Source organism: Nycticebus coucang, chromosome 18 (assembly GCF_027406575.1).
Source record: "Nycticebus coucang isolate mNycCou1 chromosome 18, mNycCou1.pri, whole genome shotgun sequence".
NCBI lineage: Eukaryota > Metazoa > Chordata > Mammalia > Primates > Lorisidae > Nycticebus > Nycticebus coucang.
This window is the reverse complement of record NC_069797.1, coordinates 78486660-78513198: the sequence shown is the minus strand read 5'-3', so window position 1 is coordinate 78513198 and position 26539 is coordinate 78486660. Positions and strand designations below refer to the sequence as shown.

General features: G+C 49.5%; 1 protein-coding gene across 2 annotated transcripts in view; it reads right to left on the bottom strand.

Annotated features, from left to right (window-relative positions):
* RPTOR (regulatory associated protein of MTOR complex 1) overlaps positions 1 to 26539 on the bottom strand; it is a 333344-nt gene that overhangs the window by 96073 nt on the left and 210732 nt on the right. For both annotated transcript variants that reach the window (XM_053568488.1, XM_053568489.1), the window contains exons 8-10: positions 13624 to 13724; positions 12842 to 12986; positions 2137 to 2212 (exon numbers count right to left, since the gene is read on the bottom strand). In XM_053568488.1, coding sequence (XP_053424463.1) covers positions 2137 to 2212; positions 12842 to 12986; positions 13624 to 13724 — 322 coding nt within the window. The remainder of the gene's footprint in view (positions 1 to 2136; positions 2213 to 12841; positions 12987 to 13623; positions 13725 to 26539) is intronic.

Genomic DNA, 26539 nt, shown 5'->3' with positions numbered 1-26539 from the left:
AGTGAATTTGTAACATTGCTAAGGAAAATCACACCAGACAGTATATACCTGGATGCAAACACAGAGTCAGAGAAGGAGCTTGAGAAAACACCATTTACACCATGTGGACAAATTAGAAGACTTAACAGAGCAGGAATGCTGCTTTCACCTGTACATTCACTGCCGTCTCAGTTCTTTGTATAAAATAGCAAACTGATCCCCAAAATCACATGGAAATGCAAACTGGAGAGAGGACTGTGCTGCAGGGCTTGGCCTGTCCTCTTTGCTGTCCTACAAAGCGTCCAGGCTGAGACTGTGGAAGAGGCACGATAACCCTTGGCCCAGAACAGGAACAGCTGCGTGGAGAAGGCTGTGGATCCACACCAGTAACATGGGGTAGGCTGGATGCTCACAACAGGAAAAATGCGCATTTCCTACCTCACCCCCACCCCCAAGTGCATTCTAAGGGGACTGTTGGACTAAAAGTAGAAGGGAAAACACGGTTTTAGAAAAAAAAAAAGAGGAGACTGTCTCCTTCAAGTTACCAAAAGCCCTAATCATAACAGAAAAAGCATTGATAAATTAGATTTTGTTAAAATAGAGAATTTCTGTTCATAAAGGAAAAACATTTACGGCCAGGCACGGGACTCACACCTGTAATCCCAGCACTCTGGGAGGCTGAGGCAGGGGGGAGGGGGCGCATTTTAACGTGGGTTACACGGTATGCTCAGTTTGTAAACACTCATGAGGCTGCACAATTAGAGTGTGGACAGTTTTGTACATGTATGCTAAACCTCCAAAATGGAAGAGGCCAAATAAAAAAAACAGTATGTGGCCCACATCAGTTACCACCTCCCTTTCCCTACATGTGAAACTATTCCCAGGTGGAGAGTACTGATTCTAGTAGATCAGAAATGATATTGCAAAATCCTTGGAAAGACACTTGGCAAAGATACCTTGCACAGAAATGGAAGTATTCAGTTTAAAAGGGACACACATGCATATAGAAACCACATCATTTCAGGTAAAAGCAGACAGTTCTCACCCTTAAAAAGCACAAAGTGAAGCCAGGCTCAGAGTGCAAAAAAGCCAAAGTGTCATGAAGTTTTCTAAACTTCTCTTGCAGTGACAAGGCTCTGACCCCTGTGGGAGGTGCAGGCACTAGAGGTCTGGATGGGGATGACGTGGGCACAGGCACCATGCAGGGTAAAAGGCATTGCTCTCCACAAAGTTGGTGACTCTGAAGAGGACCCTGTTGCTGCCCCCAAAGAGTTCATGGTCTATGAAAGGCCTTTGGTCTGGAAGACCATGGTCACTGCCAAATCCACTGTGGGGACTGTGTTAGCTTCTGTTTCAGGGCAGCCTGCAACAGACTTGAACATTAAAAAAAGACGGTGGAGGGTGGTGCCCTCAAGGAGTAGGGCGCCCGTCCCATATGCCGGAGGTAGAGGGTTCAAACCTAGCCCCGGCCAAAAACCAAAAAAAAAAAAAAAAAAAAAAAAAGACGGTGGAGGGCGGCGTCTGTGGCTCAGTGAGTAGGGCACCGGCCCCATATGCCGAGGGTGGCGGCTTCAAACCCAGCCCCGGCCAAACTGCAACAAAAAAAATAGCCGGGCATTGTGGCGGGCGCCTGTAGTCCCAGCTACTCGGGAGGCTGAGGCAGGAGAATCGCTGAAGCTCAAGAGCTAGAGGTTGCTGTGAGCCGTGTGACGCCATGGCACTCTACCTGAGGGCGGGACAGCGAGACTCTGTCTCTACAAAAAAAAAAAAAAAAAAAGACGGTGGATGCATGATGGACAGATGGCTCATGGCTCTGAAACCCTCTTGGGTGCAGAAAGAGGATTCCCGGTGACAGCTGGGGGTGCTTGTCTCTGTGGCCATTGCTGGGCTGCCCTCCAAATGACCAGGCCCTTTCAAGCCCACTACCCCCTGCCCATCCCACCCCATGCTCTGCACTGACACAGGTCCCCTGAGGGCAGGGGCTGTGTGTGACTCTACTAGGGTCCCACACGTAGCAATGCTCAGTAAGTAGAAAACCAGGACGGCCCCTCGTGGGCTCCTGTGCAGACCCCAGGTGGGGCCAAATGCACCGGCATGTGCCCTGAGGCAAACTCAAGCCAGGGCAGTGGACGTGCAGGTTGCCGTCGGGGGACTCACCCTGAACGCAGTGCCCTCCTCGATGATGGTCGGCAGCTGAGACAGGCAGATGTCCACAGCGAGGTCCCAGGCTTGCCTAGGGAAAGAGCAGAACAACACCCACCAGGCATTACCAACAGGCACACAGGGGAGGGCAACTCATAGGTGGGGGATCTGTGTGCTGGGCAGGGCCCTGTTTTGAGAGTTAGAAGAAAGTGTGTATAAGTCAGGGGGACCTGGAGACAAGGGTGGGCAGAGGGGAGGTCTGGGCTACTCTGAACCCTGTGTGGTCACATGACACTCGTGGCCAGGGCAGACACCTTGGGACCTTGCATCCTGTAAAGGATTCTTACGTGCTCTCTTGCAGCTTGGGGCTGAAATGCCCTCAGCAACAAGACGAGGTATAATGAGTTTTAAACTGTCCGTAATGTCCTGGCAACTGTTTGTATCCTGGGTGCTGAAGGCCTGGAGTGCACTGGAGGGAGAATTTCAGCACACCAGCTGGACACCTCCTTAGTCCTTTTAAGAGTCAAACAAAACTCAAGGAAGTCGCACCGGGACACGGGAAGGCAGTCCTCTGCAGAAGTGTGCCCTGAACCAGCCACACCTCGTGGCAGGGGTCCTCAAACTGTGGCCCGTGGGCCACATGAGGCGGTGTGATTGTATTTGTTCTTGTTTTGTTTTTTTACTTCAAAATAAGATATGTGCAGTGTGCATAGGAAGTTGTTCATAGTTTTTTTTTTTTTTAAACTATAGTCCGGCCCTCCAACGGTCTGAGGGACAGTGAGTTGGCCCCCTGTTTAAAAAGTTTGAGGACGCCTGCCTCGTGGTCTGTGGCCCACAAAGGTACCTACAGACAGCCCTGGTTTCACCTGTGCAGAGTGAAGGGAAGGGCTACGGTTAGGCCACTGGAATAACGTGTGGGACAGCTGCCCAGGGTGCGCACGGCTGCCTGGAGTGTGGACTACTGAGGCAGAAGAGGCTGAGCTGTCCATGCATCTCAGGGAGAGAAGGAAAATAATTGTGCTCATGGTATTAACAAGGAGAAAGGACATAAGAGAGTCTAAGAACTATTGCAATACAAATGCTGAGACCTGCTCACCTAGGACAGGGCTGGGAGGATGTCAAGGCTGGTGGCTCGTACACATAGACAGCACACAGGGCAAGCCCACTGTCCACCACCTTCGGTGGGCCAGATTCAGTGACCTCAGAGCGCCTAATAAACTCTAAAATTGCATGACAACTTTTAAACAGCAGTGTTCTCTGGTGAGCATTTTATCACTTGACCAAAACTATTAATAATTGTGTTTTCTAGGATAAAATTTAAACAAACTAAAAATCCTGACTTGGGAGTCTCAGCTGAGGCCACAGGGGGGAAGCAGGCCGGTCAAACAATAGGGCCAGGTGGGGCCTGCAGCAGACTGGAGGTAGCTGGATGTCTAGGTTAGCCGCTCCCACGGGCGTGGTGGGGGAAGCTGCCATTAGCTGTGACCAGCAGATCTGAATATGGCCCCACCCCCGGGCAGCTGGAGGGTGGGACTCTGAGCCATCAGCTGCTCCAATGAGTCACATGCCTGAGAAACCTGCCATAGGCGTGAGCCTGGCTTTCAGGAAAACAGACCCATGATGGCAGGCATGGGGGTGGCCAAGAGCCCATCAATCAGAAAAATGGAGCCCTGGAGAAATGCAAAGTTTCAGGACCCCTGAAATTGAAAGTGAAGGAGAACGACTCCCTGATGGGTTTGCATCAAAAATTAAACAGGAAACGGGCTCTGAGTATTTCATCACTTGCTTCCTCCGCCTGCAGCAAGTGTAAATGTATATTACTTTGTGTTTTAACCTCAATTTTTGTTAGGCTTTGTTCCCCTTTCCCCCCTGCTAAAAATTCAACCTTTCCATCACCACCCAAGGAATATAATAACTAGATTTTAAATTATTTACTCCAGAAGATATCTTCTGATGGCCTCTGCCATGTGTTCCCAGGGGACGCAGGCTCTGGCTGTGTGGGGAGGTGCAGAGCACTCCAGAGCCCGCACGAGCCCCTCCAGTCAGCTCAGGCTGCAGTCGGCAAGATCTAAAGCAGAGGTGAACACGAGCCTCTGTCCTCCCATCTGAGCCACAAAGTCTTTCCTTCCTTCACAGTTCTGCCCCCTTCCTTAAGGAGCAGGGATCTGACCTGGGAGGAGCTCCCAGGATGGAGGCCACACTCCAGCCTACCTGGATGAAGCCAGACTAGACACTGCCCAAGGCTAGGCAGTGGTGAGCCACCCCAGAAGGCCTTCTCATCTGCTGCAAAGTGGGCCCAGCAGCCTGGAGGGAGCCACCTCAGGACAGGGTCCCCAGGACAGGAGCGGCCTGTGCCCTACACGCCCTGGAGCCCCACGGCCTGTGCTGCTTCCACACATGTGGGATGGAAGAGAAACTTCATTTGCAAAGCCACTGGATGCGGGGGTCACTGACTCACTTGAATTTCAGCCAACACACCTAAGGAACGACCACCAGGAGGGAAAACCATTTGGTGGAGCTTTGCCACACTGACCCAGCTGGAGACCTTTGAGAAGGGTGTGAGGTGCAGGCCCCATAGATCTGCCCAGCTCAAGCGTTCATAACAGGTTGCCAAGGGGCTTGTCATCTCTGACTCAGCATGAAGACATTCTGAATAGTTTCATAAGGAAATAAAGATTACTGCCAAGCCTGAGTGGTTTCCCACTCCCAGGTCTGCACTGTGCTAACGAGGTTGAACTGATCAGGTCCTTGCTAAATTTTAATCTGGGCCCAGTGACAGGCAGGGAAATGCAGCTGCCAACAGAGGTTTTCCATCTCATCTCAGGCGGGGCAGGCGGGATCCTGATGGCTTCAAACAGCAGTCTTCAGTCCATGCCGGTGTCACGTGGACCAGGAGCACCAGGGACAGCTCACTGTTGGAGCTCTCTGACATCCAGCCTACCAAGGATTATGGCAAGGGTCTAAGAGCTGGAATTAGACTTCAGTGTGAACATACTAGGATGGAGCACAGGTAAAGCTCCAAAGTAGACTCCACCTGCAGACACAGGCCTCCGTCAGTGCCGCCTTCTCAGGGTGACCACGCACACACAGGCCTCCGTCAGTGCCGCCTTCTCAGGGTGACCACGCAGACACAGGCCTCGTGCAGCGCCGCCTTCTCAGGGTGACATCTATTTACGGTGACTTCTAACACAGGGAGTGGAGCAGGAAGAGCGCTGAGCCCCAGTCTGTAGGAGCTGTGGGTGCGGATTTCTCTCTGGACCCAGGAAGAACGCGGAGGCAGTGTGGGCACCAGCCTCACAGGTGTCTCTCCCTCAGGGACGCACCCTTAGTTTTTAGCAGGTTGGGAGAACACATACTGGAGAAGCTCATCACACTGGGACACTCTGCTGGGACACAGAGAGCTTTGTTTTTTCTTTTTTTTTTTTTGAGACAGTCTCACTACCCATTGGCCCTGTGGCATCACAGCTCTCAGCAACCTCAAACTCTTGGGCTTAAGTGATTCTCTTGCCTTAGCCTTCCAAGTACCTGGGACTACAGGCACCCTCCACAATGCCCAGCTGCTTTTTTGTTGCAGTTGACACTGTTGTTTAACAGGCCTGGGCTGGGTTCGAACTTGCCCATGTGCCTCAGTGTATGTGGCTGGCACCCTAACCACTGAGCAGCGGGCACCGAGCCACAAAGAGTTTCTTTAAAATGACATTTGCTATAACAGGATGCCACCAACATCCCTAACAGACGGCACATCTACGATTTCACAACGAGCAAACTGCCACGCAGGTGGGGCAAGTGCTAGCCCAGCTCCTTCCAGATGAGAGCAGGAAAGCCATGGAGAGTGAGAGACTATCCCAGGAGGCCCCAGCATGAGCAACTGCTGGACACGGAGCCAGGCCATATGACGAGCCTAGTACCTGGGTGACATCTGAGAGGACTAAGGTTAGGGTTAGAGAGCATCTAATAAGCTGTAATCACTCATAACTGGGGTGGGCCTATACCCTGCTGTTGGATGAACTTATCCAAGTTGAGGACCCCCTCCAAGCCTCAACTGGCATTTTTGTGGCAGCAGAACTGAGGTAGTAGGTGGGCGGGGGCTACTGGAGGCTGTGTTGCAGGTCCTCCTCAGGGTGTGCCTGTGCTCTAGAAGCCCAGGCCGGTGGCACTGTCCTGACTCCAGGAATCCCAGGAAGCCACAGAGAAGCTGGCAGGAGGAACCATGAACTGCCTACTCATAGGACCTGCTGTGCTAGCCCTTGGTCAGCCAGACCATGTTTCCGGGCTTTCTTCTATAAGGATGTTCCCTCTCCAAATGCAAAGCCTGCTTTTTACCTTCTATCCTCTAAGTAGGTTCATGGGATTATTCAACATTTAATGGGACTGACTAGTGTTTACTTCTCAGCTCCTGATTCATGCTGTCACTGTCCTTACTGAAAAACGGTCCCCAGAGAGACCATATGTGAAATGCACGTGATTCTTCTTGAAATCCATCATCACTGATTTCTGTAAAAATAACCTTTTAATTTTACACATTTAGCACTTTCCCACATATAAAGACAAGACCCCAGATGGGAGAGGGCTGGCCTGCACGCACAGGTAGACCAGGAGGGCGGGGAAAAAGAGCAGCGCACCTCCTGACTCTCTGCTGACCACTGGGCGCTCCCAGGGCCGCAGGCACCAAGTAATGTCAGCCGGAACTTCTTTTTTTTTTTTTAAATTATGAAATCATAGCTGTGTACATTAATGCAATCATGGGGCACCATACACTGGTTTTGTAGACCGTTTGACACATTTTTATCACACTGGTTAACATAGCCTTCCTGGCATTTTCTTAGTTATTGTGTTAAGACATTTATATTCTACATTTACTAAGTTTCACATGTACCCGTGTAAGATGCACCACAGGTGTAATCCCACTCCGGAGCTTCTGTCTTTAGAGGCTCACAGCCCAGCTCCGAATGCGAAGACGCCAGCTGTATCTGGCGTTTCACATCACCACCCACACCCAATGAATCTGCCCTTTCGTGTATTTGGTTTGGCTCTTAGAATGTTTCTTTTTAATGATAGTATCAACATTAAAAATTAGATTATTATAAATGAAAATATGAAATTTTGGCTACTTTGTCTGAAAGCCTATTGGGCAAAGACACACAGTTTGGTAGACTTTTAATTATAAAAGTAGTACCTATTAATTTTTGGCATGGAGAACCATCACTCCAATTCTATCATCCTACAGAGGTATCATTAGTGCTTTGTTATAATTCTATTCATATATTTCTACGTGTAATATAGATTTTAATAGATATTAATTATATTACTGATATAATTTGGCCTTATGTTTTTGTCATTTAACATATAAAGGGTGTCCCAAAAGTCACCCCCGAAGTCACTATACATAAGTGGGAAATTATAGCTCATGCACATTCATTTACAAAATAATTCATTACAAAATTTTACAGAGGTGGCCAACATGTAGAGAATATTTTCTAACTATTTTGTAAAATTCTATAATTAATACTTTGTAAATAAAGGTTCAGTTAGCTACAGTTACCCATATTCCCTACGTATAGTAACCTTTGGGAAACCATGTATAATTTATGCAATAATGAATAAGATTTTAAGACTCTTACATCCTTCTACGCATATGTCTCTTAATTTACATCCCTGAATGGCTAGGTGCTACAGTTAGTCCCAATTTTTTCCTCTTACAACTAATGCTCTGGCAAACGGCCTTACTTTGGAGTCTTTCAGGAGCCTGAGGAGTCATGCTCCTTGGCTTTCTTAGGGACCTGTGCAGGCACAGCAGCTGCTGGGGAGGAGGGGGGCGCTGAGGGCCGGGGCCTGCAGGGAGGCTGTGGCAAGCAAGGGCAGGGCCAATGACAAAGGTCCTGACTCAGGGATCAGGTGTGCCAAGGCATTACTGGGTAGAAAATACCAGGCTTTGTCCCCGCCAGTGGGCTATGGCTGGCTCCCGAGTGGCCTTGGAACACAGAAAGCCGGGTCCTGGTGTGAGGCACAGCGTCCTTCCAGTACACTCCTCACCCCACTAGGCGCAGCTTCAGGCCCTGCTCACTCATGTGGGACAGATCCCCAGGGCAGTGGCCTCACCGCGGGCATGGGTGCCCAGGCTGACGGCTGTCTAGCAGCGCTCCCTCTACCGGGTGCGGGTCCCATCAGGCCCACAGGAGCCTGTGCGAACACGGATGAATCAGGACAGAGCCGGCGAGCACCTGACTGCTGGTGTCTGGCTGGCCCGGCACGTAGGCGACAGCAACAATGATGCCTCCCGGCAGCGCTGCTGGGGGGATGCACAGCTCCAGCGTGCCCGGCACTCGTGGTTAGCAAGTCACTGTGTCACTTCCCATCGCCACCCACGCTGCTCAGTCGGCCTTTCTCCAACTGGCTGCCCCTGCACGGTCCCACAGCCGACCCTCAGGAGACTTGCCCAGGGATGGACAGACCAGCAGTGGCGCTGGGGGCGTGGCCAGTGACTGTGGCAGGGTGACCTGAGGTGCAGGACAAGGGCTGCAGCCGCCCCGCCCTTGCTGCTCAGCGCACCTTGTGGGGACCGTGGTGTCCAGGCTGCGTTGGTTAAGCCCCCACGTTTGTGTAACGTACAGAAAACGGCGTATACCCCTAATTCTGTGACTGCAACATTTCTCTTTACTCCTGTGGTTGTTGAAGGACTTCCAGTCACTAAACACAGCACGCGCCTATCAGAAGAAGAACCACGGCATGGGGAGCCTATCGGGAGGAAGCCCAGGCACGTGCAGCCTATCGGGAGGAAGCCCAGGCACGTGCAGCCTATCAGGAGGAAGCCCAGGCACGTGCAGCCTATCAGGAGGAAGCCCAGGCAGGTGCAGCCTATCAGGAGGAAGCCCACTGCACGGGCAGCCTATCAGGAGGAAGCCCACGGCACGGGCAGCCTATCAGGAGGAAGCCCACGGCACGGGCAGCCTATCAGGAGGAAGCCCAGGCACGGGCAGCCTATCAGGAGGAAGCCCACGGCACGGGCAGCCTATCAGGAGGAAGCCCACGGCACGTGCAGCCTATGGGAGGAAGCCCAGGCACGTGCAGCCTATCAGGAGGAAGTCCACTGCACGCACAGCCTATCAGGATGAAGCCCAAGGCAAACGCATTTTTCTTTCCTTTCCGAGCAACTGTTGCCGGAGCCTTCAGAGGCACCGGTCTTCCCCAAATGCGGGCCTGCTGAGAGTCATTCAGTCATTCGCATTGGACTATTCTTTCCTACGGGCCGAGGACAAATGAGCTCTTATGGCTCACTGAGGCTGCCAGGATAGCACACGGACACATGCCAAAGGTGGGAGTTTAAAAAAGAAAAAAGGCAAAAAAGCCCAGAGCACACGCTGTTCTTTTGGCAGCGTGAAGGTGACACCCTGGGCCGCCAGGCAGTCCATGCCCAGGAAGAGCCATTCTGGCCTGTCGGCTTGTAGCCATAAGTGTGCCAGCGCCAGGGGTGTCAGCACAGCGACAGTCCACCTGCGCGTCACACTCAAACAGCGTTGCCCGTCACCCTCTCACTTTGCCTTATGTTAAATCGCTCATCTGAAATGTCCCTTGAGCTCAATGTTGAGGAAACAACCATGCCCGGAGAAATGACTCGGGAGCGTGTGGGAGGCGGTGGGCTGGTGTCCCAACAACCTCAGCCCTGGAGCTGTAGGGTCACCGCCGGGATTGCTGGCAACAGCGTTGGCCCCAAACGGGGACGCCTGAAGTCCAGCTGCTACCGTGGTGGCACCGGCCCCCAGGTTGCTGCCAACCATTTTATTCCAGTCCAGCCTGGCAGCCACAGCCACAAAATTCAACAGGTCTGGTGACAAGCTCTGCAAAACCCAATGGACAGCTGCCTTTTGGGGTGAGGAAAGGAAATACATTTCTTAGACGCAAGCAGAGTGGGAGCCCAGGCTCAACACTCACTGGGTGGGTTCTGTTCTGTGCCACCTACCCTCTGAGAGACCCTACATAGCAACAGTGTGGGGACAACAGAACCCTGGGTGTGAGGGGTGAGATTTCTCTTACAACAAGAAAACTGTTGGCCCTCGGGGCTGCGACCCCCTCCTGGATAAAGGTTCCCCCGAGGGTGGATAGTGGGCAGCCAGGGCTAGCAACTCACTTCCCACCCCACCCCAGGGGCTCTCAGGGTGAGAGCTGAGCCATGAGACTACTGGAGCCCCCCAGCGTGACCACAGGCAGCCACTCCAGCAGCAGAATGAGACCAACCCTTACTCAGGGTGGCTTCCCACAGACATCAACCTGTAGCACCAGAATGAGCCCGAAAGGCAAACAGGACCAGGTGATGCCACAGAGAGTGCTTTGCAGGGTGTTGGGCTCTGGGCTGAGTCCCCAAGTCACAGTTCAAGGCACACCAACTGGCAGGGTCTGAACAAGGAGGGGCAGAAAACTTGTATCCACTCATGACTATTGACAGCACTTCTTCCCCATGCTTTCTGGCCTCTGTGGACCGCGGCATGATCACATGTTTCTCTGGCACAACAAATAACTAAGGAGGAGAACTGGCTGTAGGAAGTCAGTGGGGGTGCAGTCTGTAGGACAGATGGCCTCTTCCCCACCTCCCGGCCCCCTGCTAGGTTGGGAGTGACTGGGAGGTGCTGCTGTCAGGCTCAGCCTTTGGGCCTTAAATAAAACAACACATGTAAGAATTCCAGAGCCCAGGACAAATCTCAGATACCAACACAAAGAAAAGCCTCTAGCAGGCTAAGAGACAGGCCCTGCCCAGGCGCACCTTCCCACACCCACCTCCCCACACCTTGTCTGATGCAGCCACCATCCTGGTTTTCCTGTGTGCTCTGCACGGGCCCTGCTTTTGCTCCCTACTCAACTCCACAACGGTTTCTCATTTCTCCTCTCACCCTGTAAAGCTGAGCATATCACATAGGAGGCGCTTTTACAGCCAGAGAAAATATACAACAAAGGGAGGGTGTCTGTAGGGACTAATTTCTGGGGTAAATGGGAGAGGGTCTGCAGGGCTCCAGAAGGCCTCGTTCCCAGGGCAGACTCGCCTCCAGTGCGGAACCAGTTTTCTATCTGAGACCAGATGCAACATTGACTCTTTTAGCTTTTCCCTCCTTTTTTCCTTCCTTTTTAAAAATATTAAATAGACAGGATTTAAGCCATTACTTTTCTTAAGGGTATAGGCTTTTTTGAGCATCTACTCCTCCAAAAATGTTAATTTGAATTATTTATCCTAAGTATTTAAATAGTGGTTCTGTTATTCACAGAGCAATGGAGGGAACTGGCTGTGGCCTGTCGTGGTTTTCCTTACACACCGTCTAGAGGGCTGCACAGACGGCTCTGCTGTGTTCTCTATTTCAGTTTCTTTGTTTCTCCATATCTGTATCTCTATTCTGTCTTGTGTGCCCTTAAAAAGGGCACAGATTGTGCATTTTAACTTTTCAGTTTACAATCGAGATGCTGCACTGGATAGAATGCATCTTGATTTATCTTCTGTAAATAAGAATGTTTAGTTCTGAGTTTTCTTGAGTGGATGATGTGTAGTGACTTTATAAACTCCAGGCCTGCAACATTGAGGGAAAGTGGTTATGTTAACATTAAAAACAAAAACAAAAAAACTGGTTTCTTGTGCCCTCAAGGAATCCCCAAAAACAACAACAAAAATCACTAGCTGAGGGCGGCACCTGTGGCTCAGTGGGTGGGGCGCTGGCCCCATATACCGAGGGTGGTGGGTTCAAACCCGGCCCCGGCCAAACTGCAACCAAAAAATAGCCAGGCGTTGTGGCGGGCGCCTGTAGTCCCAGCTACTGGGGAGGCTGAGGCAAGAGAATCGCTTAAGCCCAGGAGTTGGAGGTTGCTGTAAGCCGTGTGATGCCACGGCACTCTACCGAGGGCCATAAAGTGAGACTCTGTCTCGACAAAAAAAAAAAAAAAATCACTAGCTGAAATAAACCTGATCATGAAAATATACCACATAACAGTGTTTAAAGCTAAACACATGAATCACTCCCACAGAGGGACAGAACTAAAACTATTCCTGTGATAACTTTCCTTTGTTTTTCTCATTTTAGAATTTGCCCAAACACTGAAATGCTAAGAAAACAACAAAGAGAAAGACACCAATTGTCTTCAGACAGAAAGTGTAGACCACAGATAAATTACATTGTAAAACTTGCTTTTTACTGTTATTAAAAAAATCTACAGATAAATTACATTGTTACTGTCACTAAAAATCTATAGATGAATTACAACGTTACTAACATCACTACTATCCACAGATAAATTACACTGTTTCTACCAACACTACTATTAGTAGTCTAAGCAGCAGCAGTCCAGCAATGGGAGAAAATTGTAATCAATAGTCATGAAAAGTCACACTCCAGTGTGAAAGGGAGACAAGTGCGTTAAGTTAAGCCACGTGGACCAGACAGTTTTAATTCCCTGGAGCCATCTCAGATGTACTTAAAAGACTCAGCTGGCAGGTTCTCTTCTCCCCACTGGTTTCTGTGAGGTCAGAAACTCTTTTGCAGAGCTTTGGCCTCCGGGGTACAACTGCAAGACCCCAGAGGCTGCTGGTCCTGTGCTGTCCTAGAGGGAGCCCTGCACCCCTCTCTGTAGAGCTCTTTGGGACCACTGTATTTTGCCTCACCCCAACTTTGGCATCAAGCCGCCTACTCTGCTCCAGTAATTCCCTTACCCTCATCCCACTGCAGACACACTACCCAGAGACACTCACCACATTGCATGCATGTAAGTTGGGGGCAGCCGTGGGCTGCTGACTGGAGTACAGTTGTATGACCTCATAATCCTTTCTGCCAGCAAAAAATTCCGAAAGAGACTAGCCACCAACAGGTCCTGTCTGAAGAGCTTTTGGAAGAGATCTGAGGGCAGATAAAGGGAAAAAAAGAGGCTTCAGTGACTCATGTCCAGCATTTAAAGCCAAGTACACAAATTTACTTCTGTCAAAAAATATTACATACAAATTGAAACACACATGCTTCCCATGGTGCATAAACATATACACAAACATGTGCATATATGCAAATACATGTAAACAGAATGCATGTATACACATAAACACATACACACGTACACATACATATAGACATACATGCACACACATAAATGTACTTAACATGACCAGATACATACACACAAACATGTATGTGCACACTCACACATACACACATAAACATGAACAAAAACCAAACAAAAAATACAAGTAAATTTTATAATAGTAATGTTGGTTTCAACAAATATCATGAGTGCCAATGATTATCAAGAAAGATAACCCTGAACCTGCTGGGACAGAATTTATTACCAGAGCAAACGCTGACACGGGCTTGCTGCAGGGCCTTAGCCGGTGCCCACTAACTTGCTCATCCCCCCAAGCGGCTTCCTGGCCTCGGCTTCTCCTCTCCATCCTCTCAGCATCCTCCTCACTAGAGAACTCACTGATCCCATTGGCCCCTCTGGAGCCCCAGGGTCACAATGCCCTGTGCCTGCCCGGCAGCTCACCCCGAGGGAGCACGTTCCACGCAATGGTGTCAGTGATGGCTGTAAAGATCCAGTTCAACTCGCCCAGAGGAGTCCTCCTATCATTCAGACGACCAGGAATTCTGGAAAACATAGTGTTTTCATCAGAGATGCTGTGGCTATTAGAACAGGTAATAGAGGGGGCGGGGGAGGGGACAGAAAGGGGGATGAACAGGCCCTGACCAGAGGCAGGAAAGGGTAGTTGTGTGTGGAGACAGACCCTGTGTGAGCATATGCCTTCTCCCCACCTCTACAGATGCCCCTGACACACATAGCTCACCCAATGGGTCACGCACCCAGTTCCAGTGTTTTCCAAGTCTGACCCATGGGCCACTGGGACCCTGAGGACAGTCCCATGGCATGTGCCGTGAAGGAGTCTGACCAATCCCAGGACTCCACAGCTCAGCCTGCTCCTTGGCACAAGTGCACAGTCCATGAAAGAGTTCAGGGGGACTCTCATCTCACAAGGGCCCCTCAGCTCCCATTCATTCATCAAAGAGCTGAGTGCCCACAAGACGGCTAACCACATCAGTCCCTTCCCGGCCGTCAGTGTCCACCAGAGCCCTGCCCTCAGGAAGCTTTCCATCAGGCAGGAAGGACAGATGACAAGCAAGCAGGTACGTGGGTGATGTGAAGGTGGCAGCAGGAGCTGTGAGGATGCCGACGTTTCATAAGGAACAGTGGGGACAGCCTCACTGACAGACACAGAGGCCATGTGAGGTGGGTGCACCATCCAGAGAAGGCATTTCCCCTGCAGTCTCATCAGCCCTGAGCACCAGTGTGCATCTGGGGTGAAGCATGTCTCTGGGAGACAAGACTGAGAAGGGCTGGGGGAGACCAGGGAGAACATGGAGCCTGACGCCCTGGCTTGTGTCTTAGCCACATCTGCAGGCGAGAAGCTCTAACAACACAGCAGAAGTGCTGTGCCTTTCAGACTGTAGGACACCCCACCAGCAGGCGACTACGGCCCCAGGCCAAGGCTCTGCCTGGGATTAGAACACAGGAGCGGGTGTGGGAGAAGTGAGGTTCCAGACACCACAGTGGAGGGTATTTTTGGAGTCAGCCACACTGTGTAGTTAGGGCTCAGTGCCCAGCTGCAAGGTGGGGGGTTCCCCAAACTTCCCTCGCTCTCCATAGTTCACGGGCAGCACCGGCTGAAAGGTGTTATACTCATGGTTACAGCTCAGTACAGAGAGCAGACTCCATTCGATCAAGGAAAGAGGCACAGAGGACAGGGTCTAGGACATGTGTGCCAAAGTGCATAGAGCACTGCCCACCAGGGACGCTCCCCACACCTCCAAGGTGAGAGTTCCTGGGGCTCCATCACATAGGCTGGACTGACTGCCATGCGCAGGTCCCAACCTCCAGTTTGACACTGTGAGGTAACGTTCCACCCTAAATCACATGGCTGTTCTTTCTTCTGTGGTAGCCCCATCCTGAGACAAGCAGACGTGGGCACCCTCACCACGGACACTTCTACCTGGCATGAGCCAGATAACCCTGCAGAAGTTGAGAGCAAAGCTAGACTTTCTCTTTGGGCAGGGCCAAATTGTAACACTGATATTAAGCTATTTATCACCAAATACAAAACTATTCCAGCCCCGATTTATACAGGTCCCAGGCAGGGCCGTGCATCTGTGGGGCACACACAGCTCTTCCAAGATGTCCACAGTGGGCTGTCACTTGGAGTCCTCTGCACAGCAGGCTTGTTCATATGAAGAAAAGCCCAAACGCACCACTGCTGTGCTGCTCACCAACAGCAACGGAACAGCTGCTCTGGGGTAACCACATGGCTGTCCACACCAGGACCCGCGAGAGTGAGCAGGCACGAGCTGCTGTGTGTAAAGGTCAGAAAAACCTATGAGGACTCCCAGAATCCACCGACCCCAAACCAGCATGTTGTAACGGCAAAACTGCAGACATCCTGTGCTGTGTGAAGCAGTTCTCACAATCCTGAACAACCAGAAACTGGTGAGGTAACCGCTGTGGAACAACCTCGGTGAGATAATCATGAGTGATTAGACTGTCATTTATAAATCTTCAATAACATGAGAAACTGCTTTCTTTATAACATTAAGCAGCAAATGGGCGGCGCCTGTGGCTCAGTCGGTAAGGCACCGGCCCCATATACCGAGGGTGGCGGGTTCAAACCTGGCCCCTGCCAAACTGCAACCAAAAAAAAAAATAGCCGGGCATTGTGGTGGGCGCCTGTAGTCCCAGCTACTCGGGAGGCTGAGGCAAGAGAAACACTGAAGCCCAGGAGTTGGAGGTTGCTGTGAGCTGTGTGAGGCCACGGCACTCTACCGAGGGCCATAAAGTGAGACTCTGTCTCTACAAAAAAAAAAAAAGCAGCAAAATAAGTATATAGTTGTGATTATGTCAAGGAGAGTGGGTAGGAAGGGAGACCTCGAGGTGCAGCAGAGCAATGCCGTCTGTCTTTGCGTCATCCTGCAGTCCACGTGACTATGTCTGGGTGACCCTAACAAGGCCTCCTGCCACACTGAGGGGCAGCTGGTGGGTGGCAGGACAGCGTCTCCGGGGGGCAGTGCTGGGATCATCGGAACCAAACATGAGCTGCTTAGCCACACCGTTTGTAAACCTGACTAGACATGTTACAGGCACAACCCAGGTGTTGAGGATCCAGTGGGGTGTGTACAAACCCAACAAACTGGAAAGCTCTTCCCAGCAGCGAGGAGCTGCTCCTGGACTCCCCCCCCAGCGCTGGTACTGACTGGTCATGCCATAAAGATGAACAGAGGCTAGGCTGGCTCAGGTTCCATTTAGCTGTGTTCTAAAATGTTCTTTGCTTGTGACGATACAAAGCTAGACCCCACCAGAGCGCCCCAGCGGTCTCTTCCTCCAGGTCGTCCTGAAGCAGAGAAAGCCGTCTGCCTGACTGACTGCCGACAGGCCCAGAAACTAATCAGATTGCCAATCACTCCATGTGGCAGACTGGTCCCACCTGGGGTGAAACGGGGTCCAACTCTCTCACCTTTCATGCCAGAGTTCAATCCCTTCAGAGACTGTGCACTTCTGTTTCCCTTTCTGTAGGTGATACTAATGGGAGTCACCACCTGAAGCGCTCGGAAGGCTGCTGGGGAGCCAAGGGTCACGCTGAGCAGCAGAAGGACCTGACGAGCGGCAGGCAGTGCCATCTCCCCATGCACTGCATTCGGAAAGCTGCTCTGAACCCTGGGCATTGGCAGTGACTGACCAAGGTGGTGTGTTAAAAATCTAAAGCCACATGTTAGTCAAGGACTGATTTTTATGTGGGAAGGGTAGAAAGCCACAGTTTGGGAGCACATCACTGAAGAGGGGGTGAGATGTCCGAGCAAAGCCCCCAGAACCCGGCTTCCCTGCTCTGCATCCCCTGTAGGTGATGGGGCTCGGTACCACAGACCACACTCCTCAAGCAGATGCGGCGGACCCGTCCGAGACAGGTGCATCAGGCCTTCTCAGGGCCCCATGGCCATTACAAGGACAATTTCCCATGACTTCTCTGACACGTCCGGGCTCTTCTGTGTGGTTGGCTTCTGCCCAGGATTTATCATTCTTGATTCCAGCATCCAGGCCATCAGGGCAATCCCCGCCCTGCAGGACACTGGCAGTACTTCAGCATCCCCACTCCCTTTCTGTGACTATCCCAGAACACCAGGGCAGCCCCTTCTTCTCTGACACCCCTCCTGCTGACTCCAGCACCAGGCTTCCTATGCTGGGGACCTGCCACTCAACAGGGCTGCTGCCCACACCCCTCATCCAGGTGGCTAGTCACCTCTCCCCACCCCCAGAGTTCCCATAAATGGAGGCAGGAGGGTCATTTGACCTCAAGAGTTCCAGACCAGCTGAGGCAATACAGTAAGACCCTATCTCTACAAAAAATAGAAAAATTAGCTGGGCATTGTGGTGGGCACCTATAGTCCTGCTACTCAAGAGGCTGAGGCAGGAAAATCCTTCAGCCCGGGAGTGTGAGGCCGCAGTGAGCTGTGATGGTGTCACTACACTCCAGCCGGGGCCAGAGTGAAACCCTAGCTCAGAAACAAAATAAAACCAACCCTCCCCCAGGTAATTATTGGGAACCAAATAAGTGTTTGAAACCAAGAAAAACAACTCACAAGAGAAAGAGATGGACAGATAATGGTGATATCAGACAGATTTTACAAAAATTTTACTTACTATGTGCAAGGCAATAAAAGGCAAAGTGGTAAATTGACATAGAACTAGAATCTATTAAAAAACTGCTAGAAATTCTAGACTTTAGAAACCTACAAAATACAGGGTATTAAATCAAGGAATCAATAAAATGGATTAAACAGATCAGACAATGCTGAAGGGAAGAATGGAAGATAGGCCAGAAGAAAATAATCAAAATTAAGCATACAGATGCAAAAGTTGGAACATAGGGACAAATATACAAGAAATATAGTGAATCTAAAATGCCTTCTTGGCGCCCCAAAGGAGGGATGGGAGGGGACAGATCAGAAGCAGCAGCCAAGAACACAATGGCTGAGAATTTTCTATAGCTGAGGAAAGACCTCAAGGCACGATGTCTTAGTTACTATCTCTAGGGCTCATGGTGCATACCCAAAGAAGGAGCAAACTCCAATAGGCCAGGACAAAGCTGAGAATTGGACCTTGAGCTGAGAGCGTGGCTGCATCCCACTGGCTGGTGTAAAAGAACGCAAGTGCACCGCCTCCAACCCAGTCTGGTGGGTGGAGCCACCGCACGTGGAAGGGGCGGGTTTGTCACAGGAATGCAAGACTTGCTTAACATTTGAACATCAGTGACATAATACAACGTATTAACAGAAAAGAGTAAATAATCAGTCATCTCAAAGGGTGGTGGTGGGGGAGCACTTGAAAAATTTCAATACCCATTTATGACAAAAGTTCCTGGGAAACTAGTTACAGAAGCAAGCTCCCTCAACCTGACAATGAATTTACGTGAAAAATCCACAGCTCACATTATACGGAATGGTGTAAGACAAAATGTCTCCCCCTTAACTGTCCTTAACTGGAGTCGGGGCTTGGACACCCAGTGTTGTTTATTTGGCAGTGCTCTAAGCAAGAAAAAGGAATTAAAGACATAAAGACAGGAAAGAAGTGAGATCAGCAGTATTGGTAGATGACATAATCATAAACACAGATGACCTTAAGGAATCTACAAAACAGCTACTGGAGCTCACTGGAGAGTTTAGCAAGGTTAGAGGAAATGAACCATTATGCAAAAATCAACTACATTTCTATAACGCAAATGCTGAAATCAATTAACAAAATATTTGCAACGTGTGTCCAGTTAAAACCACAGAGCATCAGGAAAACGACATCAGTGCGTGATAATGATTATGGGATGAGCCCACTTACCGCTCATCTAAGTGAAACAAACAAATATGTAAATCAGATGGGGACTCCCAAGAATCAGAGTGCAGGAGGCAGAGCCTGCCACAGTCAGAGTTGACACCACAGCGCTGGGGCCAAGCCCCAGGTCTGGTTCTGAGATTTTTACTTACTCTTTACATGAGTCTACATTTCCCTGTCATCTTTTAAATGTAAGGGCCCCTTTTACTGTGCTAAAGGAGATGATGTATAAAAAGCATGATGGCTGACAGCAGCACCACAGGAGTCCATGCACACGTGGTAGAAAGGCAGCTCTGAGCAGACGCACACGCCTTTGGCGGCAGCACTGAGCAGACGCACACGCCTTTGGAGGGCAGCTCTGAGCAGACGCACACGCAGTAGAAAGGTAGCTCTGAGCAGACAGACACGCCGTTGGGGGGGCAGCTCTGAGCAGACGCACACGCTGTTGGGGGGGCAGCACTGAGCAGACGCACGCGCCTTTGGGGGCAGCACTGAGCAGACGCACGCGCCGTTGGGGGCAGCTCTGAGCAGATGCACGCGCCGTTGGGGGCAGCACTGAGCAGACGCACTCGCCTTTGGGGGGGCAGCACTGAGCAGACGCACTCGCCTTTGGGGGGACAGCACTGAGCAGACGCACGCGCCTTTGGGGACAGCACTGAGCAGACGCACGCGCCGTTGGGGGCAGCACTGAGCAGACGCACGCGCCGTTGGGGGCAGCTCTGAGCAGATGCACGCGCCTTTGGGGGCAGCACTGAGCAGACGCACTCGCCTTTGGGGGGACAGCACTGAGCAGACGCACGCGCCTTTGGGGACAGCACTGAGCAGACGCACGCGCCGTTGGGGGCAGCTCTGAGCAGATGCACGCACCTCTGGGGGCAGCACTGAGCAGACGCACGCGCCTTTGGGGGGACAGCACTGAGCAGACGCACGCGCCTTTGGGGGCAGCACTGAGCAGACACACGCGCCTTTGGGGGCAGCACTGAGCAGACGCACGCGCCTTTGGGGGGACAGCACTGAGCAGACGCACACGCGGTAGAGGGGCAGCATGTGAGCAGACGCACTCCGTGGAGGGCACTTGGTGGACCTGGCGAGGGTTCTGACAGAGAGGATGCACTTCCGCAATGTACCAACACCAGCAAGGCAGGCAGCCTAGGTCAGATATCAGAGTTCTTAAAAGTCCAGTCATCAGGGTGGTACCTGTGGCTCAAGGAGTAGGGTGCCAGCCCCATATGCTGGAGGTGGTGGGTTCAAACCCAGCCCTGGCCAAAAACCGCAAAAAAAAAAAATCCAGTCAACAATGAAAGAGGAAGATTTGGCCCAGAATTAACAAATGATATAGATCAACTTTCTAGGCGTGCAGGCGTGTGCTGCTAACCCCTATTCTCACTGGTCACACCTGGGATCAGAACTAGGTAAAGCATTCTCAGGTCTCTTCTGGCCTTCACTCAGTGACCTAAAAGCATCTGTCTCTGTCTTCCTCCTTGTAAGGCACTAACATACCCACTAGTCAAATGGGAACTAGTCCCTGGGAACCCACATGAACCAACCATTCCACTGAGGGTACCTCACCATTGGCTGCGGTCACCACCATGGGAGATGCTTGGTGCCAGCTGCTGAATTCACAGGATAAAAACAAGAGAAGGAAATATAAAATAGTAACAAAACAGCATTGCTAAGATAAACTCTTAAAACTTAGACATACTATATTCATGGACCAGAAGACTCAACAGTACTAAGATGGTAATTCTCCTCAAACTGACCTTTAGAGTCAATGCAATCCCATTCAACACCTCAGCAGGCTTTATGTTAGAAGTGACAAATTGATTTTAAAATTTATAAGAAATGCAGGGAGCTACAATAGCTAAAAAACCACATTGAAAAGGAACAGATCTATAGTAAAGCTACAGTGATCAAAACAGAGTGCTGTTGGCATGAGGACAGGCAGACAGATCAGTACAACGGAACAGATCAACAACTACAAAATTATAGTCTGATAATTTTTGTCAAAGGTACCAAATAATTTAATGACAAGAAGATAGTCTCTTCCACAAATGGTGCTGGGACAATCTAATTTTTTCTCTTACTGCACACTATATATAAAAGTTAACCTGAAATGGACCATAAATTTAAACATAAAAACTAAAACTGTAAAAGTTTTAGAGAAACATAGAGACAATCTTCACCACCACAGAGTAAGCAAAGATCTTTTAGGTAGGACACAGAACGCACAAACGATGAAAGAAAAAAGCTATTAAAGCAGACTGCATCATACTGAACACTTCTATCCTTCAGACAACAGCTTTGAAAATGAAAACCGAAGCCACAGAATGAGCACAAATCTGACAAAGACTTGTATGCCAAATATGCAAAGGACTCCTGAGGACAGATAGCAAAGTGTGAGGATTGGGAAGAGTTCTGAGGGTGTACTTTGCTAAAGGACGTCGTTGCTCACAAGGCAAATGAATGCTAAAATCACGATGCTACAACATACATCTATCAGAACAGCCAAAATCTCAAACATGAAATACTGACGGCCCACTCTGTGTGACCCGTAGGAAGGTAAAGTGGCAAACCATTTTGGGAGACAGGCAGCTTGTGATAAATTAAAGGTGTACCTGCCACATGACCAAGCCATTCCACTCTCAGACATTCTCCCAGGAGACGTGCATGCTCACGCCTCACGCAGACTGGCACGTGAATATCTGTAGCAGTTTTATTCGTAACAACCAGAATAGAAACAACATGTAAAACAGACAGTGACATACATAATGGTAAATTACTTAAATCAAGAAGAAACCAACTGCTGACACTCCCGATACAGTGAGAAAAAGCAGGTCAGTGGTACCTGCACTTGGGGTTAAGGAATGGGATCCACTGCAGCAGGGCGCAGAGGAACACACAGATCTTAATCGTGGTGTGGTTCCACAGGCATAGAAATGCCTCAAAACTCACCAATCTGTACAGTTAAAGCAGGAGGTTTTATTGAAGGTATCTCAATAATGTTGATTTAAAACTGTAGAACACAAATAAGGGGGAATTATAGCATTTTTCTTCTGAAGTCAGGGCCTTTGGTGTGCCCATCACCAGGAGGTGTACATGCAGCTGAAGGTAAGTCCCCCCACCCCCCAATCCGGCCCACCCTGCCCCAAGGGGCTTTCCACGGCCCTTACACCTCTGTGTGCCCCCCGCCCTGTTCAGCTCCCACTTGCCAGTGAGAGCATGTGGTGTTCAGTTTTCAATTCCTGAGATATTTCACATAGGAGAAAGCATTTCCAACAATAAAAAAGGAGAATTATACACCAGCAGATCCGCACTAGAGTCTTCTTACTAGTTAAAGTAAAATGATCGCAGATAGAAACTCTGAGATGCAGGAAGGAATGAAGACTGAGAGATGATAAAATGTGGGAAACATAAATGAGTATTAACTGTAAGAAACAGTAGTGATGTCTGTAGAGATTAACTACGTAGACAGTTAAAATTCATTAGAATCGAAAATAGGGGGCGGCGCCTGTGGCTCAGTCGGTAGGGCGCCGGCCCCATATACCGAGGGTGACGGGTTCAAACCCGGCCCCAGCCAAACTGCAACCAAAAAATAGCCGGGCGTTGTGGCGGGCGCCTGTAGTCCCAGCTACTCGGGAGGCTGAGGCAAGAGAATCGCTTAAGCCCAGGAGTTGGAGGTTGCTGTGAGCTGTGTGAGGCCACGGCACCCTACCAAGGGCCATAAAGTGAGACTCTGTCTCTACAAAAAAAAAAAAAAGAAAAAGAATCGAAAATAGGAGGTGAATGAATAAATGGCAGTCAGAGCTCCCAGAGCCTGGTCTGGCCTGGCCTGGGAAGTAGTAAAGTGCTGATTCTCATCAGACAGTAACAAGATGCTTGCTGGAGTCTCTTAAAGCAGAGGTCACCAGAGCTATGGCCAAGGGCCACACCCGGCCAGTAGCATGTTTTTGTAAAACCCTCAAGCTAAAAATGTTTTTTATATTTTCAAAAATAAGGAAGAATATGAGACAGAGACATTATGTGGCCTGCAAAAAAGCCTGAAGCATGTCCTATCTGGCCATTAACAGAAAAAAACGTTGCTCTAGAGCAGTGGTTCTCAACCTGTGGGTCAACACCCCATGTAACAATGAAAATACATGGAGGTGTTAGAAAGGTTGAGAACCACTGCTCTAGAGCAAGGGTGTCCAACCTTTGCTGCATTGAAAGAGTGGGCATTGTCTTGGGCCACATAATAAGTACACTGTTCATGATATATGACACCATAGATAAGCTTCCCCCCCCCAAAATCAGCACACAGCCACAGGCCCCAGTAGGACACCCCTGTTGGAGCAACCCCTGAAGACATAGTAAAAGAGTATAAAATTAACATGCTAATAGTGGGGAGAAAGTAGAAAAAGAATTCCTAAATCAACCCAACAGACAGAAGAGAGGAGGAAGAAATAAAGTAAGTACAAGGTAGACTTACATCCAAATGTGCCTATCACACTACATGTAAACAGACTGAAAACTTCAGTTAACACCAGTGATTTACAGCCCGGACTTAAAAACAAAACGAAACAAAAGCCAACTCTGATAAAGAAAATACAACGTTAATATATGTAAGGATGAAAAAGATGCATTCTGTAAACACTAACCTACAGACAATTATGTAGCTACAGTACTATCTGAGAAAGGCTCTATGGCAGTGGTTCTCAACCTTCCTAATGACGTAATGTATTTTCATTGTTACAAAGGGGTTGCAACCCACAGGTTGAGAACTGCTGCTCTAAGGCAAAAGGTGTTACCCAACACAAAGGGTCATGTGGCTTAATGCAAGGAGCGATTCCTTCCACCAGGACCGGGATCAGTTGGGCTGATCTGTCCTGCAGTTCTGAAAGTTCTCCAAACATATGGTCAAAAGGAAAATGAGCCTTTAAAATGGAGTAAAGAGGCTCGGCGCCTGTGGCTCAAGTGGCTAAGGCACCAGCCACATACACCTGAGCTGGCGGGTTTGAATCCAGTCCAGGCCCGCCAAACAACGATGGCTGCAACCAAAAAAATAGCCAGGCATTGTGGTGGGCGCCTGTAGTCCCAGCTACTTGGGGGGTGGAGGCAGGTCGCTTGAGCCCAGGAGTTGAAGGTTGCTGTGAGCTGTGATGCCACAGCACTCTACCCATGGTGACAGCTTGAGGCTCTGTCTCAAAAAAAAAAATAAATAAATAAAAAAATAAAATGGAGTAAAGTGGTAAAAACTTGAGAAAATTATTTTCTCAACACGAAAAGAGGAGCTAATTCAAAATGGGGCAGATTATAGAAAATCCTTATACAAGTTAGCAAAACAGGGACACATGGCTTCTTAGAAGATGGGCATTTAGGTATTAACAGCACCAATGATAACTAAACGCTAGCCAGTGAGGGAGCTGACACATGCAGGTCCAATCATGAGCAATGATCATTTCAATGAGAAGCTTTCAAATGTTTTGCTCACGAGCTCCAGGAAGATAGGCATTTTACATGGTGATGCAATACACACAGACACAATCACATATACATCTACGCATTCAAGCAATAGAATCAAAGAACATTCATCCTACTAGGAAAACAATTATATTTTGTTCTTCTTCTTCTTCTTTTTTTTTTTTGAGACAGATTCTCAAGTTATTGCCCTGGGTAGAGTGCTATAATGTCATAGCTCACAGCAACTTCAGACTCCTGGGCTTAAGTGATTCTCTTGCCTCAGCCTCCCGAACAGCTGGGACTACAGGTGCCTGGCACAATGCCTGGCTATTTTTTTTTTGTTGTTGTTGTTGCAGTTGTCATTGTTTTAGCTGGCCTGGCCAGGTTTGAACACGCCAGCTTTGGTATATGTGGCCTGTGCCCTACCCACTGAGCCAGGCACTGCCCTCTTTTTCTTCTTTTCACTGCTGGCTGCAATATACCAAATTGGTTTTACCATCATTAATTAACCATGATTTGACTTAGGCTGGCTATGATGGCTCACACCTGTAATCCCAGCACTCTGGGAGGCCGAGTAGGGTGGATCCCTTGAGCTCAGGAGTTGGAGACCAGCCTGAGCAAAAGCAAGACGCAGTCTCTCAAAATAGCTGGGTGTTGAGGTGGGCGCCTGTAGTCTCAGCTGCTCAGGAGGCTGAGGCAAGGGGATCACTTGAGCCCAAGAGTTTGAGGTTGCTATTATCTAGGATGCCACAGAAGTCTACCAGGGCTCCAGAATAAGACTCTTTCTCCAAAAACACCTCAAGGCACAAACAAACACCACAAACAAACAAACATACAAACATTGACTTAAATGAAGTTCTTCCTAATTTCTCTGGGAGGATATACTGGGGTACTGGGATATCAAAACAGTTTGGCGGTGAACACAGCACCTGAGGGACATTAGGAATTAGAAAATTACATAATTTTACCTGTGCATAAACTGATTTTTTTATGAACACCACGGGAAGCTTGTTTTCTAATGATTTTTGAAAATCTGTGTGCACAGTCTCTAAATCAGCGGTTCTCAACCTGTGGGTCACGACCCCTTTGTAACAATGAAAATACACTGCAGCATCAGGAAGGTTGAGAACCACTGCCCTAAAACAAATGGTTTATACTTGCAGGTGCTACCCTTGGACAGCATTTATTGGCTCCTGCAGAACAGAACGCTGCTAATCTTCACTTGTGAAGTAAATTTGGAAAATGTACTTCAAATTTTGGAGGAAAAGGAGCGATGGCTTCTGTGGCTCAGAACAGGCCGGAATACAATACTAGAGATAATCCACCTTTCACTGCGCATGGTACAGACTGTGAGTTCTGGGTCAGCCCAGAACAAGGACATCCCAGAGACAGTGACACCAGTTGGTGGGAGAACAGGTTCAAAGTGAAGAAGCAGCAATTTCCCATTTGCTTACTCACCAAGTTTACGACACAGTGAAAACCAGCTTTTTATTTTTATTTTTTGTTGTTAAATCATGCAGCCTCCCAAACCCTTCAGAAGTAAGTCTGGGCTGAGTTTACTCTGGAAGTGTCGCTGCACAGGGCTCCCGATGTCTGACTTCCAAGCAGACCCTCTCCTGAGACGCGCAGCAGCCGGAGCCATGAGGGAGCTGTCTATGCCAAGCGAGCTCTTTGAGAAGCTGCTAAAAAGCCTGTCACGTCCAGGAAAAGCAACTTCTAAAATAAAGGGAAGGAAGACAGACTCCACACAAACCCCATGGGAGCGTGGCTCTGCGGAGCCCACTACCTCTGGCTCCTCCCTGATGCTGCCTTCCCAGTGGCTGAGATGCCCTCCCCTCCCCTGTGAGCTTCTCCGCAAAAATCTGGTAACAGAGGGGTGGGGGACGGGGCTCTCGGGTGCAGCGGTCACCTCCCTAGAACACCTCTGCTCTAACAGAGAGCTGCCTACTGTCCCTTGTCTCCCGCTGACCATGGGTCACTCCCAGCCTTGTAAATTCTTTCTTTCTATGAATTTGCTAAAACACTACAGAAACAACAGTTTGCAAATACGATCAAGGTGTCTTGTTATTCCCGACTTCCTGGGACAATCTTCCTCCAAGGTTTCATG